At 39.0% G+C, this 24,971-nt stretch overlaps 1 protein-coding gene across 10 annotated transcripts in view; it reads right to left on the reverse strand.

Moving 5' to 3' along the window:
* The window catches only part of CNTN3 (contactin 3), a 321,453-nt gene that overhangs the window by 141,423 nt on the left and 155,059 nt on the right, over positions 1-24,971 (reverse strand). For 8 of the 10 annotated variants that reach the window (XM_079933639.1, XM_079933635.1, XM_079933640.1 and 5 more), the window contains one exon: positions 7,777-7,872. In XM_079933639.1, the coding sequence (XP_079789765.1) occupies positions 7,777-7,872 (96 nt within the window). Of the gene's footprint in view, positions 1-7,776; positions 7,873-8,086; positions 8,133-16,924; positions 16,951-24,971 lie in introns of all 10 variants that reach the window. The other 2 variants (XM_079933643.1, XM_079933644.1) reach the window with 2 other exon arrangements.

The raw sequence follows: 24,971 nt of genomic DNA on the forward strand, positions 1-24,971 counted from the left end.
GGTCATCTCTCCCCTTTTTTCCCTGCCAGCTGGACCAAGACAGAGGCAGAGACCACAGATTTTAGATGCTGAAACGGAGAGGCATAAATGCATGAGGCCAGAGATCTATGATCAAAAGCACTTGACGTGGATTTTGTCTGAGCAAGAAATACAGTTCATTTCAAGCTAATATATTTTCAGGTTTCTTTGTTAACAGTAGCTCATGTAAGCTTAATTAAAACACCAGTACATATAAATGCATTCCTACAGCAAAGCAACGAACATTTAACTCTCCCTCTTGCTGGCGTACAGATTAAGTCTCAGGTTTCACCTAGCGCTACTATGTTATTTGTTTTTTTCTGACAAAAAGCACTGACTAACAATCACCCTTAATTTCTGCTTAAGATGTCAGGAATCAAAGCCTTTACCATCCTTGATTTGTACTAAATTAACAACGCAATGTTTACGTAAAGCAGAAAACATCAGAGTTCTCCTATCTTAAAGTAAGTTCTTGTAGAAGCACTATCATTCTAACAGTGGATTTAAACTTGCAGCTCACACACGTGATTTTTTTTTTGATGAGCTTAACACTCCTTCTGACTTCTGTTTGTGGGTGGATGGAATCACAGCAAGGAAAACTCGGCGGTCTTTCGAGTGGGAGAAAATGATTTTCTCACTGTACTATAGCAGACTATTTATGGGATCTGAGAATGAAATGGGCGGGGGGAGCGGGCTTGAACCCATGCTGCTCTGATGAAATGTATGTGGAGTAGTGACTGGCAACCCTGAAATCTGGGGGAAACTCACTCGTAGACTGAACACGTAAATAATAATGAATGCACAGTTTCTTTAAATTGTCTTCTGTGACCCTGCCTCCTTCCAGGGCCATCTGTGGTATGTTCAGTTCTGACTTCAATCATAAAAGGATGTTGGAACAGCCCAGGGACGGGTGTAGCCCTAACAATAATGCCCTCTACGTTACTGATGAGACTTCGGTTGTAAAAAAACAGACACCCACTAGACTCAGCTGAAAATAACAAAGGGAACAGAATATATATCCATATACTGGGGCTGCTGCATAGCGCCCAAGGGCAAGAAAGCAGCTTCCAAGGGAGAAAGGTTGGAGGGCCCGCGGCCAGGCAGTCCTTAGTCTTTATGCTGTTCCTGGTCTCTGTTTTTAGCCTCTGCAGGGCTGCATCTCTACGCCATGTGCGTCAGCTTTCTTGGCATGATAGAAAGGATCTGCCTCAAACTTCCAAATTCAAAACTTAGAGCCTGTCAGGTCAATTTTCAAACTGGCAGGAGAGAGCGGCTGATTGGCCCAGCTTGTGTCAGGTGTCCTCCTCTGGGCCAATCAGCAGTGGCCTGCTGGAACATGCTAGGCGTGGTTCCAAGCCCATGGAGGCAATGGAGGCAATACCCAGGAGGAGAGGCAGTCACTGCTTGTGTCGTTAAACAAAACGCGAGCGAATCTAAAACCTCCACCACATAATCCAACCCTGACGGTTGGAGGAAGGAAACCCAAGCGCTGTCTAGAAACAGGTTTTCTAAAACGGGGTAAAAAATGTACAAATGTACCCTGGGGTACATGAAGAAAATATAGTAAGCCCTCTTTAAAAATTTACTTACATATTTTAATTTTATATTTTTCTACCTAGTAAACATATTAGGATTATAGTATATTTTTATCTATATATATAAATCAGACATTTCAAGCCACTCACATATATGCCCCTGGGGACAGGGGGATTCCTATTTATCTTTCTATTGCCTTGCACCCTGAGAAAAGTACATTTAACTCGGAAAGTGGTTTGGGTAGGGTTCAAAAATACTGACTTGAATACATTCCTATCAAGTTTATCAGCAGTGCTTTCAGTTTCTTCTGTATTCAATACTAAGATTATTCAAGTAAAGGGCCATATATATTACAGTAAAATAGCATTATAAGACATAAACATCTTCCACACGTCAACAGATATTTGATGGATGCATGAGTAAATCAAAATATGGATAAAATAGATGGATGGATAGATGGACAGATGGAAGAAGGAAGGAAGGGAGGAGGGCAGACTCAATGAATATTTTTAGTTCATAGTTTCCACATTCAAGCACTTCGGAGAAACTCAGGATTTTTCATCTCCATTTCCAACCACAAAATGGATGTTCAGCAATTAAGACTATATGAGACAACAGATACTCCCTTCAGAGATCAATTTTACTGTTATGCACATAGTAGCACCTGAGGTTTATGTGTCAACCGATTCACAACATACTTGTCTGAATACTACTGCGAATTTATTAATATTCTGGGCACCCATAAATGTCAACAGTCACATCAGCATTGGCATATATTCAAAAAACACTTTTACAATTGTGATACATTATTCATTCAGTCTACAGATGGATTCTCTCTTTCTTGTGACATGTTAACATATCTGACTCCCAGGCTTAGAAGCAATAAATTAGGAGCAATATTCTATAGTGCAGAGTGATGCTTATTCCTCAATAACCCACCAACCATCAGCTTTCTCTAGATTTCATAATTTGTGATGGCAGAAAGACCTGCTACGATGCAACTTTCAGATACATTGCTTCAGGAAAGGGGAAACCCTTGGGTTCTCAAAGCAACGTTTTATATAGTGACCAGTGATGCAAATGCCACGGGAGCCAGAAAGCACATTCTGCCCATGAACGTATTATGTATTCCCTACTTCAAAGTTTTGTAAAAAGCTGTTGTTTTAAATTTGACTAGACTACAAACATGAATAGTAGAGTGTAGTTCAAGGAAAGATGAATGCCTAAGCCAAGGTGGTGCTAAGGTTACACATTAAGGTATTTGGGGAAACTACTGTTTTGGGTCAAAATCACATCCCAAAACACTAGGTAATGTCTCATCGCCCTGAAGCAAGGTCTAGCAACTGCACAAGTGTTTCCAGAACATTCCTACTTGGAAATTTTTCTTCAAGTTGCCCCATCTAAACTACCTGAGGTGACTTTTGTTTTTTGGTCCTAGGGAAAGAAAAAAAAAGATGTTGGCACAGAGGGTGTAAATCCCATGCCATCTGGTTATGTTGCTAACAGCTGTCACCTCTGTCACACCAGGATTTACAAAGAAATTTTTAGCATGAAGTTGCTTCATCCTCCACTACCTGCTGTTTAGCATCTCACCCTCTTCCTTTTCACATCCCAAAGGATGGCAGTGTCCAGGGCTGTCATTGTAAGAAGAATATGCACAGAGCACAGACGTTGGAAGCTGGATCAGAGACCAAAGCTGTTTGCTTATGAAACACTGGGAAATACTCAGGTCTATTTTTAACTCAGAATAAATCTCATCAGGCATCCTTGGACAAAAACCAAGTCTTTATTAACATGTATGGAGGCAATAACTTGATTAACCTATGAATTCCTGTCTAATTAGTATTTATCATGAAAAGCCCATGAACTAGTCTTGTATCCTTATTTATATTAGGATAATATTTTTGTGCATTTGAATTTCAACGATCTTGTAGTGATATCAGCAACTGACTGGTAACGACACTAATTCCCAGCTTTTCACACTATTGGTAATTAGATTGATAACTAACCCACGGATAATCCATGGCTGGTACCTTATTTTTAGCATGTCACTTCCTGATTTTCCAACGAATTTTCAAGAGGATACTAATTCCTTTCACCTTAGAGAGATGTTGGATTATTCTGCAGAGAAGACAATGAATAGGAAGTGGCAGAAAGTGTCACAGAATGAGTGGGAGATGAGACCCCTCTCAGATGACAGTAACCTGCATTGCTTAGGAGTTACGGGGACTCCCAGGAAACATTTCTGTCACCCATCAGGAAACAATTTTTCCTTCTCTGGCGTCATATAAATGGCAACTGCTCTTAAGCAAAGCAACCCCAGGTTGCAGCTACTTGCTTATAAATCATCTGCATAGACAAATGATTTAAGGGAGTTTGAATAATATAGTCAGTTTCCATACTTTGGGACTCCTATTTGGGTTCTTTTTTTGCATATCTCCCTTGTCACTTATCCAGTTCCTCTCCATACGTTTCATCAAAAGAATCTCCTAGCAGATGATTTATTTCCACCAACAGCCAGCACCCTGCTTAGCAACTAAGCAGCACTCAATAAATAGAGACTACTATTATTATTTGTTATTATTATTATTTCACCCCTGTGTCTACTCTGTCAGGCTGTGATTCTGTTAGAGCATATGATATAATAAAATACGATGATGTCTTCAGTAATCAGAAAACAACAACAAAATTAAAAATTTCCGACCACTGAGAAGGGACCAAGTAGAAGTGAGTAAAAGTAATACAGCAGTTAAGACAGAGAAGGGAAGGTCGTGTCCTGCAGAGACCACGGGACTTTGTGGAAAGAGGACACAATGGATCACAGCGGGGCCATGTGTGCCCCATATCACATGTACTGATAAATCCTGGAGTCACGGCTTCAGCTGCTCTGTACTGCCTCACATCCTCCACTGAATGAAAAGTCCCTCAGTCCACAAGGGGATGAAGTGGAGCTGATACCAGCTGCTGTGGGCAGAGTTCACCGTCATCTGTCAGTGTCTGCACCTGTCTGCTTGGCACCCAGCACGTATTAGTTGTTAAATGCTTTCACCTCTAGAAACAGAGTTTGCAGTGCATTCTCAGAAAGCATCTGTAACTGGCCCAATCTAAAGAGGATTCCTTTATTCATTTCATGAATGTGTTCATTTGTTCAACCGTTATTTACTGACTGCTTGTCATAAACCAGCCTTGTGTCAGGCACTTGGATGCAGAGCAAACCTGGACATAGGCTCTGTCTTCAAGAAGCTCCCATACCAAGAAGTCAGGGCAGGGGATGTAAATTGTGACTTGGCAGACTCAACATTAGGTAGACTTGGATCAATGACAATCCTGTTCTCAGCATCTAAACCTGACGCTCTGGTCCCTATCATTTTCCTGCACAATCTAGCATGCAGGAAGATATGCTATTGTTCAGTGGTTCGCTCCCCCATGCATGCCACGGGGTCTTAAGAGCTAATGCACCGCATCTGGAAAGATCTCTTTCCTTCTTTGCCAACAATTCTACTGACTTTCACAGTCACCCCGGACTGTGAGCTTTAAAAATGAAAAGACCACTATATGAAGTCGCCAAGGCAGAGAGGAATCATAACTTAGAGGTTGTCATTACTTAGGAGAGTTGTGACTGGCCAGCAGTTCTCCAATTTCATGACAATGGAAAAGATTCACCTTTTGGAACATGTTTTATCCAACAGCTTATTAAGACTTCCTCACCGTGTGCATGCCCAGTCAACTAAAAGATCCCCTCCTTTGTTATCAGCAAGTACATCTAATCATAAAAATGTTTAAAGAAGATCACTTAGACTTTTAATTTGGGTCAACAGTTCCAACACACATCATACACAAGACCGCCCAGCTACTATTTTATGTTGCTTTTAAAGAATAAACTTTAGTTATTTTGATACTTGCTTACTAGGTGTACTTCTAACCATTATTAATGTCTACCTAAAACATCACTCCCTTTTTTTTCTCATAATAAAACCCTTCTTGGGCTTCCCTGGTGGTGCAGTGGTTGAGAGTCCGCCTGCCGATGCAGGGGATGTGGGTTCGTGCCCCGGTCCGGGAAGATCCCACATGCCGCGGAGCGGCTGGGCCCGTGAGCCATGGCCGCTGAGCCTGCGCGTCCGGAGCCTGTGCTCCGCAACGGGAGAGGCCACGACAGTGAGAGGCCCGCGTACCGCAAAAAAAAAAAAAAAAAAAAAAAAAAAAACGAAAAAACAAAACAACAACAAAAAACCCTTCTTTTCTTTTGGAAACTACGCCTTTCTCATCTCAGTGCTTGCCAGTAGATGGCGCTGACTCTGGTTCTCTGCTGGAGGGGAAAATCTCATGAGCAAGGCTGATCCAATGAAAATCAGGAGCCACTGAGCAACAGGCTGTCTGGTCCGTTAGGATCCTTAGCACTAAGGACCAGAAGGCCTGGAGGTGCCAGGAGCCACCTGTGCTACCACAGGGAGTCTACATGACAATGGAATCAACATGGAGGGAAGCAGAGCCACGAAACAGCAAGAAAGACCAGCCGCTTATGAAATTCGTTAAACCATTGGGTCCAATAGATCGGGTTCTCAGGGAGCAAATATTAGAGCCTGGGATAAAGATTTTGACCAAAGCTCAAAACCTGTGAAAGCAAGGAGGCAGAAGCAGGATTTGAGATAAGAAAGAAGTCAGACTGTCGTGGCCCAAAAAGCCTTGGTCATGCTGGAAGGAAGCTCTGGATTGAGTCCTCCCCACTAGAACTGTCCAGTGTTGGGCAGAAGGGGCTGACCCCTTATATCCTCTCCTTGTTCGGTCACCAGATGCAGGCAGTCCCTGGAAGGGCGAGACCCTGGGCAAGCGGCTCCTGTAGCCAAGGAGATCAGGAAGAAGCTGAGAGCTGGAGGCCACTGGCTGACCCCGCTGCCCACAGTGAGGCGGCGAGTCATTCTGGGTGGTACATCGCTGTGTCAACCACACAGCTCTAGTAGGAAGCACATGCTCAACCCAGTTATATGAGCCGTATAAACTCCCTATTTTCTTCAAGCCAGTTTGAGCTCAGTTACTTTTACTGCTCATCAAGAGAGTCCATGCTTCCCTTCAAAGTCACAGGTCCTCTGAAACTTCATGATTTCAGCAAAATAGACACTCCCGAAGTAGACTGGGGAGCCCAATTTAAACCCATACTCACCAACGCGAGGGCAGGCACGGCAGCTAATCAAGGCCCAAATCTGCAGTCTGCAGCTGGCTCAGACATTTCAAATGATCAAATACTGAAGACGGGAAATGTCTGTTTCATTGGGCTGAGGATTTTGTGATTAAAACTGCCGAGCCACTGGGCAAAAAGGACTTTGGTTTGGATGTCACAGAACAAAGAAAGTCCAGCATACTGACATCTGAATAAGCTTTATTATAACGGGAAGAAGACTTCTCAGTTTCATCTCTGGTCAGAAAGCTTCTCTCTAACCTATTTATCTCTCAGGAATTCTCATCCTCTCATAACAGAATGTGTCTGCTTCTCTGACAACAATGATTCATACATTAATAATGCCTTCTTTGTTCCTGCAAGTGACCAAGTTTGTAATAGTGAGCGTGAGAGGAAAATCCAACCAGCACTTCAGGCTCTTACCGGGGAGCGGTACTTATTAAATTATTTTCATATGTGCAGAAGTTCATTTTCATTCTTGGTAACTATTTTGTTAACCTTGTGAATTTCCAGCAATATTTCAATTTATAGCAATATAGCATAAAATTTGCAATTCCAACACCCCAATAAAATGATGTGAATACACATACATATTTCATTTTCAATATATATATTACACATATATCAAGAGGTGCAACAGCATATATCAATAAGCATGTGTAAGCGTGTATGCATAAGGCTGGAGAGAGAGACAGAGAGAGAGAGAAACCACAAAGACACCAATGTACGTCACGGTCTACAACTAAATAATGAATGATAATAGTGTAAGGATGAAGCATTGTTCAGCACCATTAGGTAATTGAAATTAACTTGATCTTGCTTGCCTTTAGAACCTTCCTTGTTGAAATGAGTAAATTATGTTTATAATCTCCTCTGGATAGACTGTTTTTTGTAGAGTTTCTTATACTGCAACTCACCTGACAGAATCCAATGCTTGGATTATCAAGTTTCTCAGGGTAATTTATGGAAGCAACAACAGTACATATGCTGTGGGTCTCGCCCCAAAACTTGTTTAATAAACATAAAAGCAAAAACAGAGCACTTGTTACCTCCAGAGTGTGGCGGGAGGCCACAGAGCAGGACAACTCCCTGTCCTTCACGCACTGACACTGTACTTCTCATTTTGGTTTTAAAATTTTCCAGATCTGATTTGAAAACAAAACAAAACAGAATTTCAGAAAGGACCATAAATTTAAAATGTTCACATAGAGACATTCCTCTTTTTTAGGATAATAAAAAATCCCATCTCAGGAACCTCAGGAGGAAAACATTTAACATTTGCTTTGAGAAGGAAAAGTAGGATTTTGATTTCTTTATTAAGGCTTCTAGAAATGCAGCAATAGAAACAAAAATACGTACCCACTAATCCTATAAATTAAACCCACATATTCCTTTTTATCTGTAGCTGTAAAAAAATACAAACTGTTTTTATTATTGGTCAAATAATTTTTTTCAAGTATTTAATAAAGCAATTAAGGCAAATATTATTTTGATCACCAGTGGTTATTTTTAAAAACCATTTAATTTCTTTCAATAATAATCCAGGACAGCAAATTCCAATTCATATTCTCCAGCTTAAATTATAGCATGGAGAAAATTCTATGGGCTTCATTTTGAACAAAGCTTAAGCCTACGGGGAAAAAAAGAAGAAACATTTGTTTCTCTAAACTATGATTTAAAAAAAAAAGTACTGGTCTTCCCTGGTGGCGCAGTGGTTGAGAGTCCGCCTGCCAATGCAGGGGACGCGGGTTCATGCCCCGGTCCGGGAAGATCCCACATGCCGCGGAGCGGCTGGGCCCGTGAACCATGGCCGCTGAGCCTGCGCGTCCGGAGCCTGTGCTCCACAACAGGAGAGGCCACAACAGTGAGAGGCCCGCGTACCGTAAAAAAAAAGTACTGTGCATTCCATAGTTAATATATGCTGTGGTGTCACTTTCTGTATGAGAACAATTACACTGTCAATTTGTGAAAGAATATACTCATTTCATAGCTTTTAAGGGTTGATATAAATTGCCTATGTGGTGACTATGAAAAGTAAGGCAGTGTATGTATTTTAAAACACAACTTGAAAAATTTCAACTTTGAAAAATGCAAAAACCAAAATAATCTTCTTCAACTTGATAAAACTACCAACTGTAGACATGTATGAATTTTCTGAGCACCATAAATCAATACATCAATGGGAAATTAGAAGGCCTATGTGTTTCATTTTATTGTTACTGAAAAACAGTATTAAATTGCTAGCTTTTAAGCATGGAATAAAGCAATTCAGCAAAACTCACATATGTGTGACTATAAAAGGAGAAAAAATAGTGTTTATGGACTTATTTTATTCAGAAGTTACCCTACAAAAGTGATATAACGTAGCATTATATCATCTTAAATCTATAACCAAATGCAGCATTATCAAAACATTAAGGCTTTTGAAGTGTAACTGAGCTGGAACTGCAAAATTGTACCATCCAAATGTTTCCCAAAGACTAAGTGGAGGAGTACATCATATCAGAATGTAGCCTATACATGGAAAAATAATTTCAAATCATTATATTTTGACAACCAAGTATGCATCATAATTACTGATTTTCTGTCCAATTCCTTGTTTTCTTCTGTTATATAACTTCACATCATAAAACATATTTATCACTGATTTTACCTAGAATACACCAAAAAGGATAAAAAAAAGGTTCTATGGAAACTAACAATGTCTCTTCTCCTCCATAGGTGAAAACCTCTTTTGCCTAAACCCGAACACTGTCACAGGTTTGTCCATTGCTCTGGACATTTGCGGTGATACTATCTCTACAGTATATAAGGGCAAAGAACATTATTTTTGGATACCTGATGTGGCCAGTTCATGGAGAACATGCATTAGGAAGAGCAAACAAAAATAACTGTAGCGGCCTGAAGTGTTTTCCCGGCTTTTTTTTTTTTTTTAACCCTAGGGACTATAGAGATCAAAGTAGTAAAAATATCCAAAAAGTCTCAGATTACTAAAATATCCTGGCAGATTATATATGCAACCTAAACCCAAGTCAAGGCTGCATATGGTCCAATCTTGACAAGAACTGTATCAGAACAAGCCCTGTTTAGGAGTCAAAGTAAATAAGAAGTCATTCCAGAAATTATTTGGTAGAAACCTCTCAGATTTTTCTTCCTGTCTCCTAATTCTTGCAAAATGTGACATTATTCACATTTTGTGAACCTCTAATTAGCCAGATTTTAAGAAGAAACCAACTTCATAAAGAGCATCTACAAAGAACTACAACTAGCATCATATTTGATGGTGAAAGACAATGTTTTCTGCCAACATCAGGAATACGACAAGGATGTTCATTCTAGCCACTTGCAGCCAACATCATACTAGAAGTTCTGACCGCTGCAATAAGAAAAGAATAAAAAATAAGAAGCATACAGTTTCTAAAGGAAGAAATAAAATGACTCCTATTTGCAGATGATACGATTGTCTAAATAGAAAATAGGAAGGCACCTACAAAAACAAAAAGCAAACCAAAAAATTCCCACTACAAAGTGAGTTATAAATAGGTCACAGGATACAATTTCTAGAGAGTAACAATAAACCTGCAGAAACCAAAATTAAAGACACAAAATTGCTTACAATCATTTCAAAGAAAATACAGTACTTAGGTATACAGATAATAAAACATACAAAGGATCTATATGCTGCAAGTTCCAAGATACTGATAAAAAAGAATCAGTCTAAATAAAGTGAAGACACCTACTGTGTTCATGGATTGGAAGATTCAGCATAGTTTCAACTGTCCCCCAATTGATAGATAGATTTAATGTAATTCCTGTCAAAATTCCAGCAAGGTTTTTGGTTGTTTTACTTTTATATTTTTGGTAGATGTAGGCAGGCTTGTGCTAAAACTTACATAGAAAAAGCACAGGCCCTAGAATAACTAAGACAATCTTGACTAAGAAGAATAAAGTGGAAAGAACCACTCTACCTAGTATTAAGACTTATTATGTAGCTACAATGAGCGAGACAGTGTGGGAACGGCAGAGGGACAGACACATAGAACAATGTAATAAAACAGAGAATCCAGAAACAGATGCACACAAATATGCTGAGCTGATTTTTGACATATGTGCAAAAGCAATTCAATGGAAGAAGGACAGCCTTTCAATAAACGGTGCAGGAGCAACTGGACAGCCATAGGGAAAAGAACGAACCTTGCCCTCAACCTCACTCATATATGAAAATTCAAAATGGATTTGAATGTAAATGTAAGACATAAAAATATAGAAATATAGACCTTTTAGAGAAAAATATAGGAGCACATCTTTGGGATCTAGGGTTAAGCAAAAAGGTTTTAGGCTTGACAGTAATAAACTGGACCTTACAAAATTTAAAACTTTTGCCTTGTGAAAGTGCATGGGAAAAGGATGAAAAGACAGGCAACAGGAGAAAATACTTTCAAATCGCTTATCCAGTAAAGGAATAGTATCCAGAATAAGTCCTCTTAAAACTCAATAGTAAAAAACGAAACTATCCATTTAGAAAATGGGCAAAACAATGAACAGGCATTTCACTGAAGAAGATACAGAGATGGCAAATAAGGACATGAAAAATGTTCAACATCATTAGCCATCAGGGAAATAGAAATTAAAACTGCAATGAGGTATCACGGCACACCTATCAGAATGGTTAGCAACCCCTATCAGACCTACAGCGACAACACTAAACCCCATAAAGGATGTGGAGAAACAGAATCGCTCATACATTGTTGGTGGCTGTATGACTGTACAGCATTTCACAGCCACTCTGGAAGCAGTTTGATAGTTTCTTCAAAAACTGAACACACAATTGCCATATGATTCAGCCATCGCACCCTTGGGCATTTATCCCAGGGAAGCAAAAACATATTTTCACAAGAAAACCTGTACAGAAAAGTTTGTACACCTTTATTCATAATAGCCCTGAACTGGGGACAACTCAGATGTCCTTCAATGGATGAACGGTTAAACAAACAGTAGTGCACACATTTCCTGGAATACTACTCAGCAATAAAAAGCAATGGACTATTGACACACCCCACACTTGGATGAATCTTCAGAGAATAATGCTAAGTGAAAAAAGCAATCCTGAAAGGTTACATGCTGTACGACTCCATTTATATAATATGTTTAAAATTACAGAATTTCAGAAACAGAGGATGCATTAGTGGTTGTCAGTGTTTAGGGAAGTTGGGGCAGGGATATGGGTGTGGTTATAAAAGGGCACTGTGAGGGATCTCGACCACAGTGTGGATACACAAACTATACATGATACCATTATAGAGAACTAAATACACACACACACAAACACACACACACACACAAATAAGTACATATACAACTGGGGAAATCCGAATTAAAAAACAAAGATAAAATCCAGCTCTCCATATTTTTTTACTTTCTTTCCTCTTCCTCCACCCCACCTACAGGCCACAAGTGGCTCACCTTGATTGCCTTTCTGGTCACCACCTATGCTGTGCTGCTCTAAGATATCCCAAGTTCCGGTCACACCCTGGAGACAGTATCTCCCAAGATATCAAACGGAGGTATGCAGAGCCAGGAGAGAAACACACTCCTTACTTTGACTGCTTTTCCTATGAATATTCACATGGACCATTCCTGGTGTATAAAATACTCTACCTTGACACCTGTCTGTTAATTTTATTTATTGGGCTAGGTTTTCTATGGGCTGCTCAAACACTTCACACTTTCAGGTTGATCTCCCCTAGAGGGGTGGGATAGGGAGGGTGGGAGGGAGATGCAAGAGGGAGGAGATATGGCGATGCATGTATATGTAGAGCTGATTCACTTTGTTTTACAGCAGAAACTAACACACCATTGTAAAGCAATTATACTCCAATAAAGATGTTAAAAAAAAAAAAAGAAGAATCTGCTTGCTAATGCAGGGGACATGGGTTCAAGTCCTGGTCTGGGAAGACCCCATATGCCATGGAACAACTAAGTCCATGCGCTTAGAGCCCGTGCTCTTCAACTAGAGAAGCCACCGCATGAGAAGCCCACGCACCGCAACTAAGAGTAGCCCCCGCTGGCTGCAACTACAGAAAGCCCGTGCACAGCAACGAAGACCCAACGCAGCCAAAAAAAAAGAGTAAAGTTTCTAAGGGAAAATTCTACCATGGCAGGCTATAGGTGTGTCCTAGGAAAACAAAAATAGTTCCTTATGTAAAAACAATGGCTTGCTCAACAAGTTCAATAGTATCTTAGTCTTCCTTCCCCAAAAGCAGAGCCAAGAAAGGACTTGAGTGATCTGCGGTATATGGAAGATGATCTCGGAAAGTAGGAGGGAAGGAGTGGGGTGAATAAAAGAGGGATGGAAGAAAAGCCACCAGCTGGTTACATTACTGAAGCTGCTACTGTAGTCAATAAGGGATTGATTCTGCATGAACCTCTGATAAGTGTACAGAATGCCTTCTAGAACCATCACCTTGAAGGACGGGAGTCAGGGGTATTTGAATACAGGCTCCCAACCTTACAGTGAAGGGTTTTCCCTGGGGGCAATCATTTTCCCCTACCCATCAGAGCTCTCACTGTGAACTTTCATGGAACTGTCCACCCCCCACTGCACATTAATCAGAGGTGGGCAGAGGGGATTTAATACATTTGGGGAATACCAAAAATGTCTACTGCAAATAGATTTCATACTTAAAAGCCCAGCCTTTTTCCAGGTTTTACAACAGGTTTGTGTTGTAAGTTTCCAAGCAGACTTACATATTCAGTATTTTCTAAGCCTCCTTAGGGAACAGGGAAGCACTTAATAAGATCTTAACATCTTCAGGAACTGTCTTTGCTTTTTATACACAGTTGAAATACTGGTACAATGGGTGAACTCTAAGCACCTAGGAATACTTTACAAGAACTTTCTCCACAAATATATCATAATTCAGCTCCTTCCCTGCTTCTCATCACCCCACTGCTCCAGCAACCCCAACTCTCAGCCACATACACTGAAACAATAACAAACTATTTGGCTTTCCCCAAGCACAAAATGCTCGTCAAAAATCACGCAACTGTGCTCTCCCACTCCTTCACTGACGTTGCACTTTTATTCATCTTCAAAACCAGCTTCATCCACATCCCTTTCTTGAAACTCTTGAAATTACCTCCATCCTTTCAATTCTGTTTATTTATTTATTTATTTAGGCTGTGTTGGGTCTTCGTTGCTGCGCGCAGGCTTTCTCTAGTTGCAGCAAGCAGGGGCTACTCTTCGCCACAGTGCGCGGGCTTCTCACTGCGGTGGCTTCTCTTGTTGCAGAGCATGGGCTCTAGGCGCGCGGGCTTCAGTAGTTGTGGTGTGCCAGCTCAGTAGTTGTGACTCGCAGGCTCTAGAGCGCAGGCTCAGTAGTTGTGGCGCAGGGGCTTAGTTGCTCCGCGGCATATGGGATCTTCCCAGACCAGGGATCGAACCCATGTCCCCTTCATTGGCAGGCAGATTCTTAACCACTGTGCCACCAGGGAAGCTCCCAATTCTGTATTTTCTATATTTTTCTATTTTTCCATTTTGTTCTCCTATCCTGGGGGTCCACCAAGATTAGAACACTGTCATTTTCATCTTTATATCTCTAGGCTATTACATATTTGTTGGCATTGTGTGGGTCATCAACATACATTTGCATCCATCATATCATTTTCCTTGGAATCTCCATGGTGGGTCCCCCACTGAAGCTGAATCCTCTGTGACTGGGTTGCAGATTTCTTAACTTTCTACCAGTGAGATTTAGGAAAAGAAAACAGCAGTGGGCCCGCCAGGGATCCTGTCTTTGCTCCACCATAATCCAGACCTGCAAGACTGGGGAGTTACCCCTTGATCATCTGTGCTTCCCAGATTTTTATTTGTAAACTGGGGACAACACCTGCCCTCTGAAACTCACAGAGTTTTTTGAGAGAGGCTCTGTAGCATCGTAGATCTGCAAGCCCTTTGAAAAATAAATAGAATTATAGAAGTGCAAGGTTCCCTTACTCCTTCTGAGACTCTGGTTTTACAACTCTCCTTACTTCAGTCTCTCTCATCTCATCTATGATTTCAAACATGCAAAGATCACTTCATCTAAAAAGCAAAATATATCTTCCAATAACTCCCATGCTCCACTTTTCTTAAACAAATCCTCCTTCCCCCCACGACCATCTCTCTGTTTCCTTCCACTTTTTAACTTGGATTGAATTTAAGTCTCGGTCCTCTGGAGTCAGATAAACCCATCTACAAATCCCTTTCCTGAAACTTAAGTGTTTGACCTGTGGTAGATTACTTCACTTGTTGATCCACAGTTTCATCATCTGTAAACTGAGGATAATAATAGCAATTATCTCTGCTATTGTTGTGAGAAAGAAATAAGACAGTCTACCTCATTTACTTAAAACGGTGTGTTCAAAAAATAATAGCTATCATTTTTCTTTACATCCTCTCATAGATCTCACCATGTCTGAAGCTTTTACCATGGTGCCTATACCAAAGATGTGCTCATCAAAATTTTGATTCAAAACATGCATTTTCTGCATGCCTTCCAGACACATTTTGGCTATTCATCTCATATTCAACATTTCATTTTCCTACGCTTACAGTAGTCCCTACAAAACCCTACAACTTCCATCATTGTGTTGTTACTTTCTAAGATTCCCACCTCCAATTTGTCACTCCTCATTCCTACTTTTGTTTAATCCATTCCATTTTATCATGTTAATTGTTTTGCAAAGTTCAGCCTCTTTCGTCCCATTTCTAATTTCTCACTACCACCGTTTTAATTTTACTGGAAAATTTTTATGATGCAAATTCACCTGGCGTGTATTAAGCATATGGCTCCAGTATGCTTGTCTATCAAAACTCTGCATCGCCAACGTCATAAGAATATGCTCTACCAAAACTGACTAATTTCACATATGAAGGAATTAATGGATGAAGGAATTTGCTAGGCTGTGTGATAGAATTTCCTGGAATTTGTCTCATTTAATTTTCACAAAAGCTCTATTTAAAGGTATCATTTTTCCATTTTCCAAAAAAGCTGTGGCTCAAAGAAATTACAGACTTTGACGAAGGTGATGCAGTGAGAGGTGGAGCCAGTTCAACTGATTTCAAGTCCAGCTCTTTTCATCTTTATACTATGGGATAAGTCCATCCAACCTTTGGGCTGGTCTCCCCACCTGCGATCTCTCCCCTCTCATCCAATCCATCTGTCTTGTGCCCAGAGAGTTGAGTTCAGTTTTCTTCATAAAACACATATCCAGTTTTCAATACCTGCTCAAAATTTTACATGAATTTCTCATTGCCTAGATGATGAAGTCCATTTTCTTGTCTTAACATTCAGTCATTCACTTGACACGTATGTATTAGTATATGTACATATATATGTATATGTGTGTGAAATATGTACCTATGTTCCAGGTATTGCCACAAAAGAGCTCGGTTTGTCATTTGGAGTATTTCGGCTTCTAAAACTTTACTTATGCCCCATCATTCTCCTTTCAACTTATGTTAAGTATCTATATTTCAAGGTCTAGTTAAAAATGTTCACGCTTTGTGAAGGAAGAATTCTCCGATAATTCTGGACTACATGATAACTGAGTTTTAGATTAGTCTGTCTCACAAGACTAAGGCTGAGGGCTCAGTTCACCTCCATCTCCTTTTTGCCTTCCACAGACCTCAAAAAGCACCTATCCAGTACAAATGGCTTCAACTCAAGCAGTATGATTTGTCCCCTCTAGAAAAGATACCGTCCACTGTTAAGAGCACACAGAATGCTTGTGCCTAGTACCTGCTCTCTAGCAAGCCCTTCTGCTTCCATCAGTTGAACTGCCTGTATTTATTAACAGAACTGAATCACCCTTTTTACATGAAGTTAAATTACTAGTGAAATACTTAAAAAGTTGAGGGAATAAGTGTGTGAAAAAAAGGGAACTGTTGTTTATAAAAAAAATTTTAAACTTCTGAAAAACTCAACGAAAGCAATTCACCCTTTCCCAAGATTGACGCTAAAATAGAATACATGATGCAAAATACCATAAAAGCTTATAAATAAAAAAATAAAAATCTTTAGACTATTTCTGTACCCAGATGACTTAAGAAATATTTTTTAAATTATCACTCAAATTCAAAGAAAAACAATAGCTGGAAATCACAGGAGATTCATAATAGGTGTGTTTTATACAAATAACACAACGAATTCCTACCTTCCATCAACGAAGAGTGCTTGGCACTGCATTAAAAAACAAAAACAAAAAGCAGAAGACATATATAGTTTCATGTTTTAAGCAAAAGTAAAATTGTTATAATAAAAGGTAACTTTTCTTTAAATGATTACCTATTTTAATTTATTAAGGAGCTTTTCAATTAAGAGCCCAACTACTGGTCCTGACTATATCAAATAAAAAAGCCCCTTATGTATTTGGGAAAAAGTTAATGCTGGATTATTAAATCAAACAACAAAAATTAAGAATAATGTTTCTGATATTGACAGTTTTGCTCTTCCAGTATATTAAATCTAAGAAAAAGAAAAAAAAAACTCTTCCCAGTTGATTATGGATATTAATTTCACCTGTAATACTACATTTTAAAACATGAACAGTTTAATGTAAGCTGAACAGTACTATAAATCTTACCTTCTGAAAATTTTTTCTTCTTATACTTCATGTACCTTAAAAAAGCTAGCTTTATCATTAAAACCACATGTAAAAAATTTATGTGGCAATACTACAAATCATTTTCCTTCTCTTTGAAACTAAGATCTCCAAGTATACCAGAGGTTTGAGATAATTCAGAAAATCTGCATGAAAACCATATTTTAAAAGTCAGTTTGATTTTAACAGGGCCATAGAAAAAGCCAGCATTCATACATAAAACGTTACCGAATATAGAGAACTATTTTCAAGACTATCTAAGAATGTTATATTTCAGAAACTAACCATCATTGGGTGTGTCACAGAGGAATTCTAATGATTAGTTATACAAGGATGTGCTTGGTCTTTTCACTTAGAAATGTCTACTTGCCAATTTGGAAATAAAAAGATCACATAAAATGACAATATTCTGAATATCTGAACAAATCACGCCACTTCAATGCAGTTATCAATGCAGTTATAATATTCTCAAATGTTTTAAAAAAGCTTTTTAACAGCCTAGATTAAAATGTCTTAGTGGCTTCTTCAGCAAAGAATTTGAAGTTAGATTTCCGTTAGAGTCTCTGCTACTAAAACAAGCTCTGTGGTTTTATACAATTTTCTCAGACTCTTTGATATGCAGATTCTTCTGAAAAATGCAGATAATATGACCTGCGTTAGAAACATGCTGAGAGGTTATGTGAGAAAATAAACGCAAAATTCTTGGAATGTATTAGGTGCTCAGTAAGTATTAGCAAGCTGCTTCCCCTCCCCGGGCAAGGATAAGCTCTAGATATCCTTCTATCCTCATCAATCCAGACCTATGTCATTCAAACCCAGATGAAAGTATCCTTTCTCATTTGAAGCCTTCAACAGTTATTCCAGTTTGTCTATATTTAGCCTCTTGCTTTCAACAAGCATGTCTGTCTTCCCAGGAACATCATAATTTCTATTGTTTTCCCCCTGCAATTAGTAGAATAGATGCTAAGTAATACTTGTTGAAATTCAACACTTGAGGTGAGTTTTTTTAAAAAAAGCTCCTGTTATTTGCTAAACTGGCTGAGTCACTGAGACTGTTTATACATTTCATGGAACAGTTGCCATTAAGACACATGTGATTTTAGCAACGAATATACGGTGTTACATTATATGCTTACTTCTATCCATTATTAGAATAATGGAAAATAAATTAGCATAATGCAATAACCCTCCAACACTACAAGAAAAAATATCAGATACTGAATCGTTACCCTTACTTATAGTTTTTTTTGAATCATTTTTGAATGATTCCCTCAGCAGCACATTACCAGACTAACAGCAGGGATCACAGATGATAAGAACACCTATGGTCTGGCATTCAAAGATCACCTTTGTTACAGAGAAAGAAGCTAATTAGATTTATTTTAATTATATGATCACTTCATACTGACAATTTTCATCAAAAAGAGAAAGAGAGAGACACACATCAAAGATTAGTTATGGACCGCCTGAAAAAAATACTTACCTAACTCAAGTTAAATGAAGATTACTTTCTAAAGAATCAAAATGACTTACATGTGTACAGACCTCTTGAGATTGACATAGTTTATCTCATATGATTCTCAGCAATAATCTGTGAGACAGGCAATGCATATATAATTATTCCCAATTTTTATAAGAGCAAACCAAGTCCAGGAGAGGTTAGATTTTGCCCAAAGCCATGCTGCTAATTAAGTGTCAGAGCCAGGCAGGTGACACATCCTCTGATTTCTAACTTGGAGAAAAAGGAGGACCGTCATATCTGAATTACAGTTTAAGCTTTTGACTCCTTTTCAGTCTTTAGAAGTTCTACCTTAGAAAACTGAAATGGATAATTCGCAAGTCATATTTAAGGTATGTTCATTCTTTCAATCATTCATTCAAATTATTCAACAAGTGCCTAACAAGGCTGAAAGAAGATGTCTTTACTCTTCTGAAACTTGGCAACTCGTTTCTTAACCATGCAGTGCCTTGGTTTCCTCTTTGTCAACAAGTAGGGATAACACCCACCCAGGAATCCCCTTGGGGTTTGATATAACAATCAAAGGTAATGATCAAGGAAATAGAGCTTTCAAAGTGTAAACGACAGCAAAATATTTAGGTGTAAATGCTCCTATTTCTCATCACTCTATAACCTTATGTAGCTTCATGTTTCTTCAAAGTCATTATACAATATTGTAGAATGTATTTACTGTTTATTTATTTAGTACCCCCCCGCATCCTGGCTAGAAAGTAAGCTTCACAAAAGTATAGTCTTTCTTCTGCTTCATTTTTACATCCTGGGCACATATTATGTGTTATATGTTATCATATGATTTCAATAAAGCCTCTCACTCTCTTATGCCCCTATATTAACAACACATAAAAACTAATTTGTCTATTGGTGAAAGATTTATAATATCTTAGATCATTACCTCGGGCACAGCTGATGTCTGTTGTTCTGTTGCAGAGCTCCTGAATTATTAACTTAAAGCTTAAGTTACAAAGTTACAAAGAAAAATAGCTAAAAAAAAAATCTCCCCCAAAATATAACTGTGAAATTTAAAGAAATGTGTGTATTTCTCCCTAACTTTAACATTGGCCACTTACTGTGTCATGTACATCTATTTTAAAACTTTTATAAACAAATGTACGAAATTTAAAACTAATAGGGAATAACAAAAATCTACATGTGTAACAATGATTTCTTGTTAATTTCTATGAGGTCTTTAAAAATATTTAACCCAGAAAAAAATCAACCTAAGATATATTTAAGAAAATAAAGGCATATGTTGTCATTTTAACACCAAACCCTAAAATAAACTAAAGCATAATAGACGGATATAAATATTATGATAGCACAGCCTGCTTGTTGCCATGGAAACATCACTATCAGCAGACCTCTGAATGTGCATTTGCCTATGTTTCTCTGAAGAAAGCAAGCACAAATTCATACTACTTGTTTTCTTTGTAAGTTATATCTGAGTTCCAGAATAAGCAAAGTACAAGAGTGCAATTCCGTGCTACAGAAATGCATTACACATGATACTAGGTGACACATGGCTCCATTAGTCTACTAGATTCCCTACACTTCAGTACTTAAAGAGCTCCTGAAAAAGGTTTCTTGGTTTAAATTTTTAAAGCACAAACATGTATACAAATTAGAAAGCAATTAGGGCAAATGTGCTGATGCAGAGGGTAAAATAAAGTGAAAATGGGACAAATGTAAATATAGTGTTGTCAGAATAAATGGGCCAACTTATTAAATGGGTTATATTACCCTTTGGACCTGTTCATTGAAAGTGCCAGCAATCATGAAGCTGGTAGGAGAAATGCACTCCATCAGTTCTATAGAGGATGCTTCTTTCCATAAATGAATCTTCTGCATTTAACCAACACGAAAACTTAGGTTACCATTCTAACCATTCTAAATATTCTAAAATATTTCTCCCTAAGTATATATTCTGTAAGCTTCACTTTCTGAACACTGAGATTGCTACATTCCTGTTCTATTCAATTTCGTTTCTTGTTTAATGATTACATAATCAGGTGGGAGGCTGTTACAGTAAAACAGATTAGATGGGAAATGTGTCCAAAGTAAGACTGTAGAAATCAGAGAGGAAGAGAGGGATTTTAGCAATACCTCTACAAGATAAAATTAGACAATCAATATTGTGTGGAAATACTGATAAAAAAGAAAGGGCTGGGCTTCCCTGGTGGCGCAGTGGCTAAGAGTCTGCCTGCCGATGCAGGGGACACGGGTGCGTGCCCTGCTCCGGGAAGATCCCACATGCCGCGGAGCGGCTGGGCCCGTGAGCCATGGCCGCTGAGCCTGCGCGTCCGGAGCCTGTGCTCCGCAACGGGAGAGGCCACAACAGTGAGAGGCCCGCGTACCGCAAAAAAAAAACAAAAAACAAAACTACTCGTGTTTTATGAATGCTTTCTACTAGAATCAGTGAAATTAAAGAGAAATGCTTTAATAAGATATGTATTTAACTAAGACAGTAGGCAAAAGTAGTGCTATTAAGGCATTAATTTGGAAAGCAATACATTTTATGCAGTACCTTAATGTGTATCACCAAAGCAACGGTAACAAAAATGAGGAATGTGACAATCATGCTAGTGGAGAAAGATGTGCTCCCCGTCATTAGGAATCACAGGACAAGAGAGGGCCTCTGTGATGGCATCAGCATATACTCTTCATCAGCGTTTGAAAAAAACAGGGGAAACTCTAGTAATTTGCCTATGCTTATTGGTCTGGAGACCTGATGTCAGGCCTGCCACCCATGGCTGCTCAGGAATCCTAGGTAACATACAGTAATCTAGCAGCCAAAGAGCTGGGTTATTAAATACCCTGACCATTCCTCTTCCCACTCTCCAACTGCCTACCACTGCCTCCCATTAGCCAAAACCACCCAAAAGCCACACGGCAAGGGAACCCTCTGATGTAGTCCATATGGGTCTCCTTGGGCAGACAACAGGGTTGAAAGTGGATGTGGAAGGACAGATGGAAGACAACTAGCACAGCTTGTTTTTTTCATTGTTTTCTTGTCAACCAAGTGAATAAGGAGATCAGTAATTACATGGAAAATAAGACATACTAAGATGCTCCCCCAAACATTTTTAATTGAATTTAGTTGAAGGATCTGGCATTTTTGTCTCCAGTGAGGTCACAATAGTCCTCTCACCACCTGTCCTATTTTCAAGTTCAAGATTTACCATCAACTTTCTCTCTTAGAATGAATGACCTGGTTTTCAGACGTTATTATCCCTTAGGTGAGGAGCGCATAATGAGCTCCACTGCTCCAAGTTTTTAATGGTAGGAAAAGGGATCGTTTAGACCTCAAATTAAATCGCTCTACTTGAAAAACATGATGCATTTTATAATGAAGAGATGAAAACAACCTCAATAGGTTGTTTTTTCAGCTACTTGGAGAATAACTCATTCTGGCAGATCCATCGGGATGCAGCCCAGCCTCCAACTGCACGATCCACTGCAGCCCACAGCCCGATGTCATTTCATGGATGAGGCACTCAGCTGGGAACATCTGCTTTAAGATTTTCCAGGTTAAAGCTTTGTCTTCTATGCTACATGGGGCAGAACTCTAGGGTTTTTAACCAACTGCTTACACACATACTCAACCTGATTCAAAGATCTTCTATGGACAGTGAATCTTTCCAGGCTACCTTCAGGAAATCCGTGATACACACCCACAATGAAATCGGTGAGCCCAGGGTCTAGGTGAGAATAAGAAGGCAACTTCACCTTCCTTCCTTGTTTACATCCGTTACAAACAAATATTTTTGCGGGGTGGAAAGACGCATAAGTAGGTGGGCTTCTTTTAACCAACAACATAGAATAACAACAGAACCACTAGATACCAGTTTCACCTCAGGACACTAGATAAAAAGGGATTGAGACATTTGTCTTGGTCTAGAAAATGAAAGACTGTGATAATGTAAATACAAACTCTCTAGTCATCCTTATTCTCCAATATGCGCAATTTATTATTTTAACTTAGGGCAGGAGAAGGCAAACCACTTGGATGACTCTGACAAGTGCATAACGTATAGAGTATAATAGGCTCTCAAGTCAGGGTGCCACTTGGTAACCCAAGCAACTCAAATTACTTAGCCTCCCTACACACACCTAAGGTTCTAAGATGTAAAACAAGGAGAACAGTATTATATACATTTCTGGGGTTTTTGGGTTTTTTTTTTTTGCTGTACGCAGGCCTCTCACTGTTGTGACCTCTCCCGTTGCGGAGCACAGGCTCCGGATGCGCAGGCTCAGTGGCCATGGCTCATGGGCCCAGCCATTCCGCGGCATGTGGGATCTTCCTGGACCAGGGCACGAAGCCGTGTCCCTGCATTGGCAGGCGGACTCTCAACCACTGTGCCACCAGGGAAGCCCCTCTGGGGTTTTTTTGAAGATTAAATGAGAGACCATATACAGGGACAGTATAAACCCTAAATATTAGCTATTATTATAAGGCATCAGCCCAACCAGAAGTGTCTTTCATGGCTGTATTTAAGTGTCTATTCATGGCCTTTCATGGCAAGGCCCTCAGTCTACCAGAATAATACATTTCACAAATATTTTTCTCTCTTTTGCAAAACATTCCTTGTTTTCTCTGTTATACAATATCCATCACTATACATCCCACATTCATCCATGCTTATTTAGTTCAAGGAACACAGTCTCTTCTGACAGCCATATATGCTTTCTATAACCCAGATGAAAAATGTATAAGCCAACATGTTTCATTTGGTTATAGCTATCAGGATACTTCCCAGCTGTTAGAATCAATATCTCCCAGGTGCCTCTAATTCTTTTCAATGGTCTTCTTCCATTTTTATCTGTGATTGTCCTATTTCGTACTAATTTCCTTCTGTAAGCCAACTCAAGTCTTTTCAGAAGGCACTGAGTATAAATCATGAAGAAATATCTATGTATTTATAATAAAATTAATGGAGATTCATTGTGGCTTCTTATCGCATCTGCTCTGGGGCCATTTCATTGGCAACTGACATCCTACCACAAGAAATACAAAGTAGGAGAAAAAGACTGAAAATTAAATTGATCATTTTTTAGATGAGATTCTGAGTCTTAAATCATACCATTACAGTAAAGAGTTTAAATCTGAATTATTTATATACTCTTTTAGAACACTAATCTCTTTAGTCATCTTTGCTCAATTAAAAAGAAAACCAGCCATCATTTTTAATAGAGAAAAGAATGAAATTCACTTTGGTTTATAACAGTCAGCAGGGAAGCATGTTTAAAGTGTAGATTCCCAGGCTCCAACTCTAAAGATTCGGATTCTGCAGGTGGGGGAAGCCCTGTGGATTTATTAAATAGAAAATATATATAAATATAAATATAAAATAGATATGTCTGGCTAGTGATTTGAGGGCCACACATTTTAATATTTTGCATAAGGGGTAGTCTACTTGATAGAAAAACCCGCTGACAGAATTTATGTTTCTTTAAAATGTAAGCCTGGGTTGACTGAAGTCATTTCGATTCTGACATTTACCAAAAGCCATTTGGCATTACTTGCTCTTTTTCCAAATATTCAGGAGAACAACTGACTACTCCATCATGGAGTAAGTAAAAAATATGTACGCAGGACCCTAAGATCCAGAGGAATATCCTCGGAACCTCGTCCTTAAACAAGGGAAGTGTTTGAAACTTCTGGACACTTAAGGCAATTTAATTCCATGTTTCTCAAAAGAGCACGTTAAAGTATATTTCTTACTTTAATGATAATTTTTGGGATCATAAGTAGTTACATAATCATTTAGTAGCAAGAGAATGAAATACACTGAGTGTATTCCCCTCACCCCTTACCTAAAAGATGAAAACAGTCTTTCACTTTCAGGCTTATGAAAATTAAGTTACCCAATTTCTAAAACATAGTAGGGTTTGAGTAAATGGTAGCTGGAAGCATCTTCTACTTTGGTAGGCAAGGTTTTATATTCTGCTTTGTAACTATCTGAAATACACTTGACCTACATACAGTTTTTGGATACACAGTTTTAAAAAAAGGCCTTTGAATCTTCTAGTTATAAAAACATAGACATATACCAAGTATTCAATTTCCTGCGCACATCAGGGACT

The sequence above is a fragment of the Stenella coeruleoalba genome (assembly GCF_951394435.1).
Source record: "Stenella coeruleoalba genome assembly, chromosome: 10".
NCBI lineage: Eukaryota > Metazoa > Chordata > Mammalia > Artiodactyla > Delphinidae > Stenella > Stenella coeruleoalba.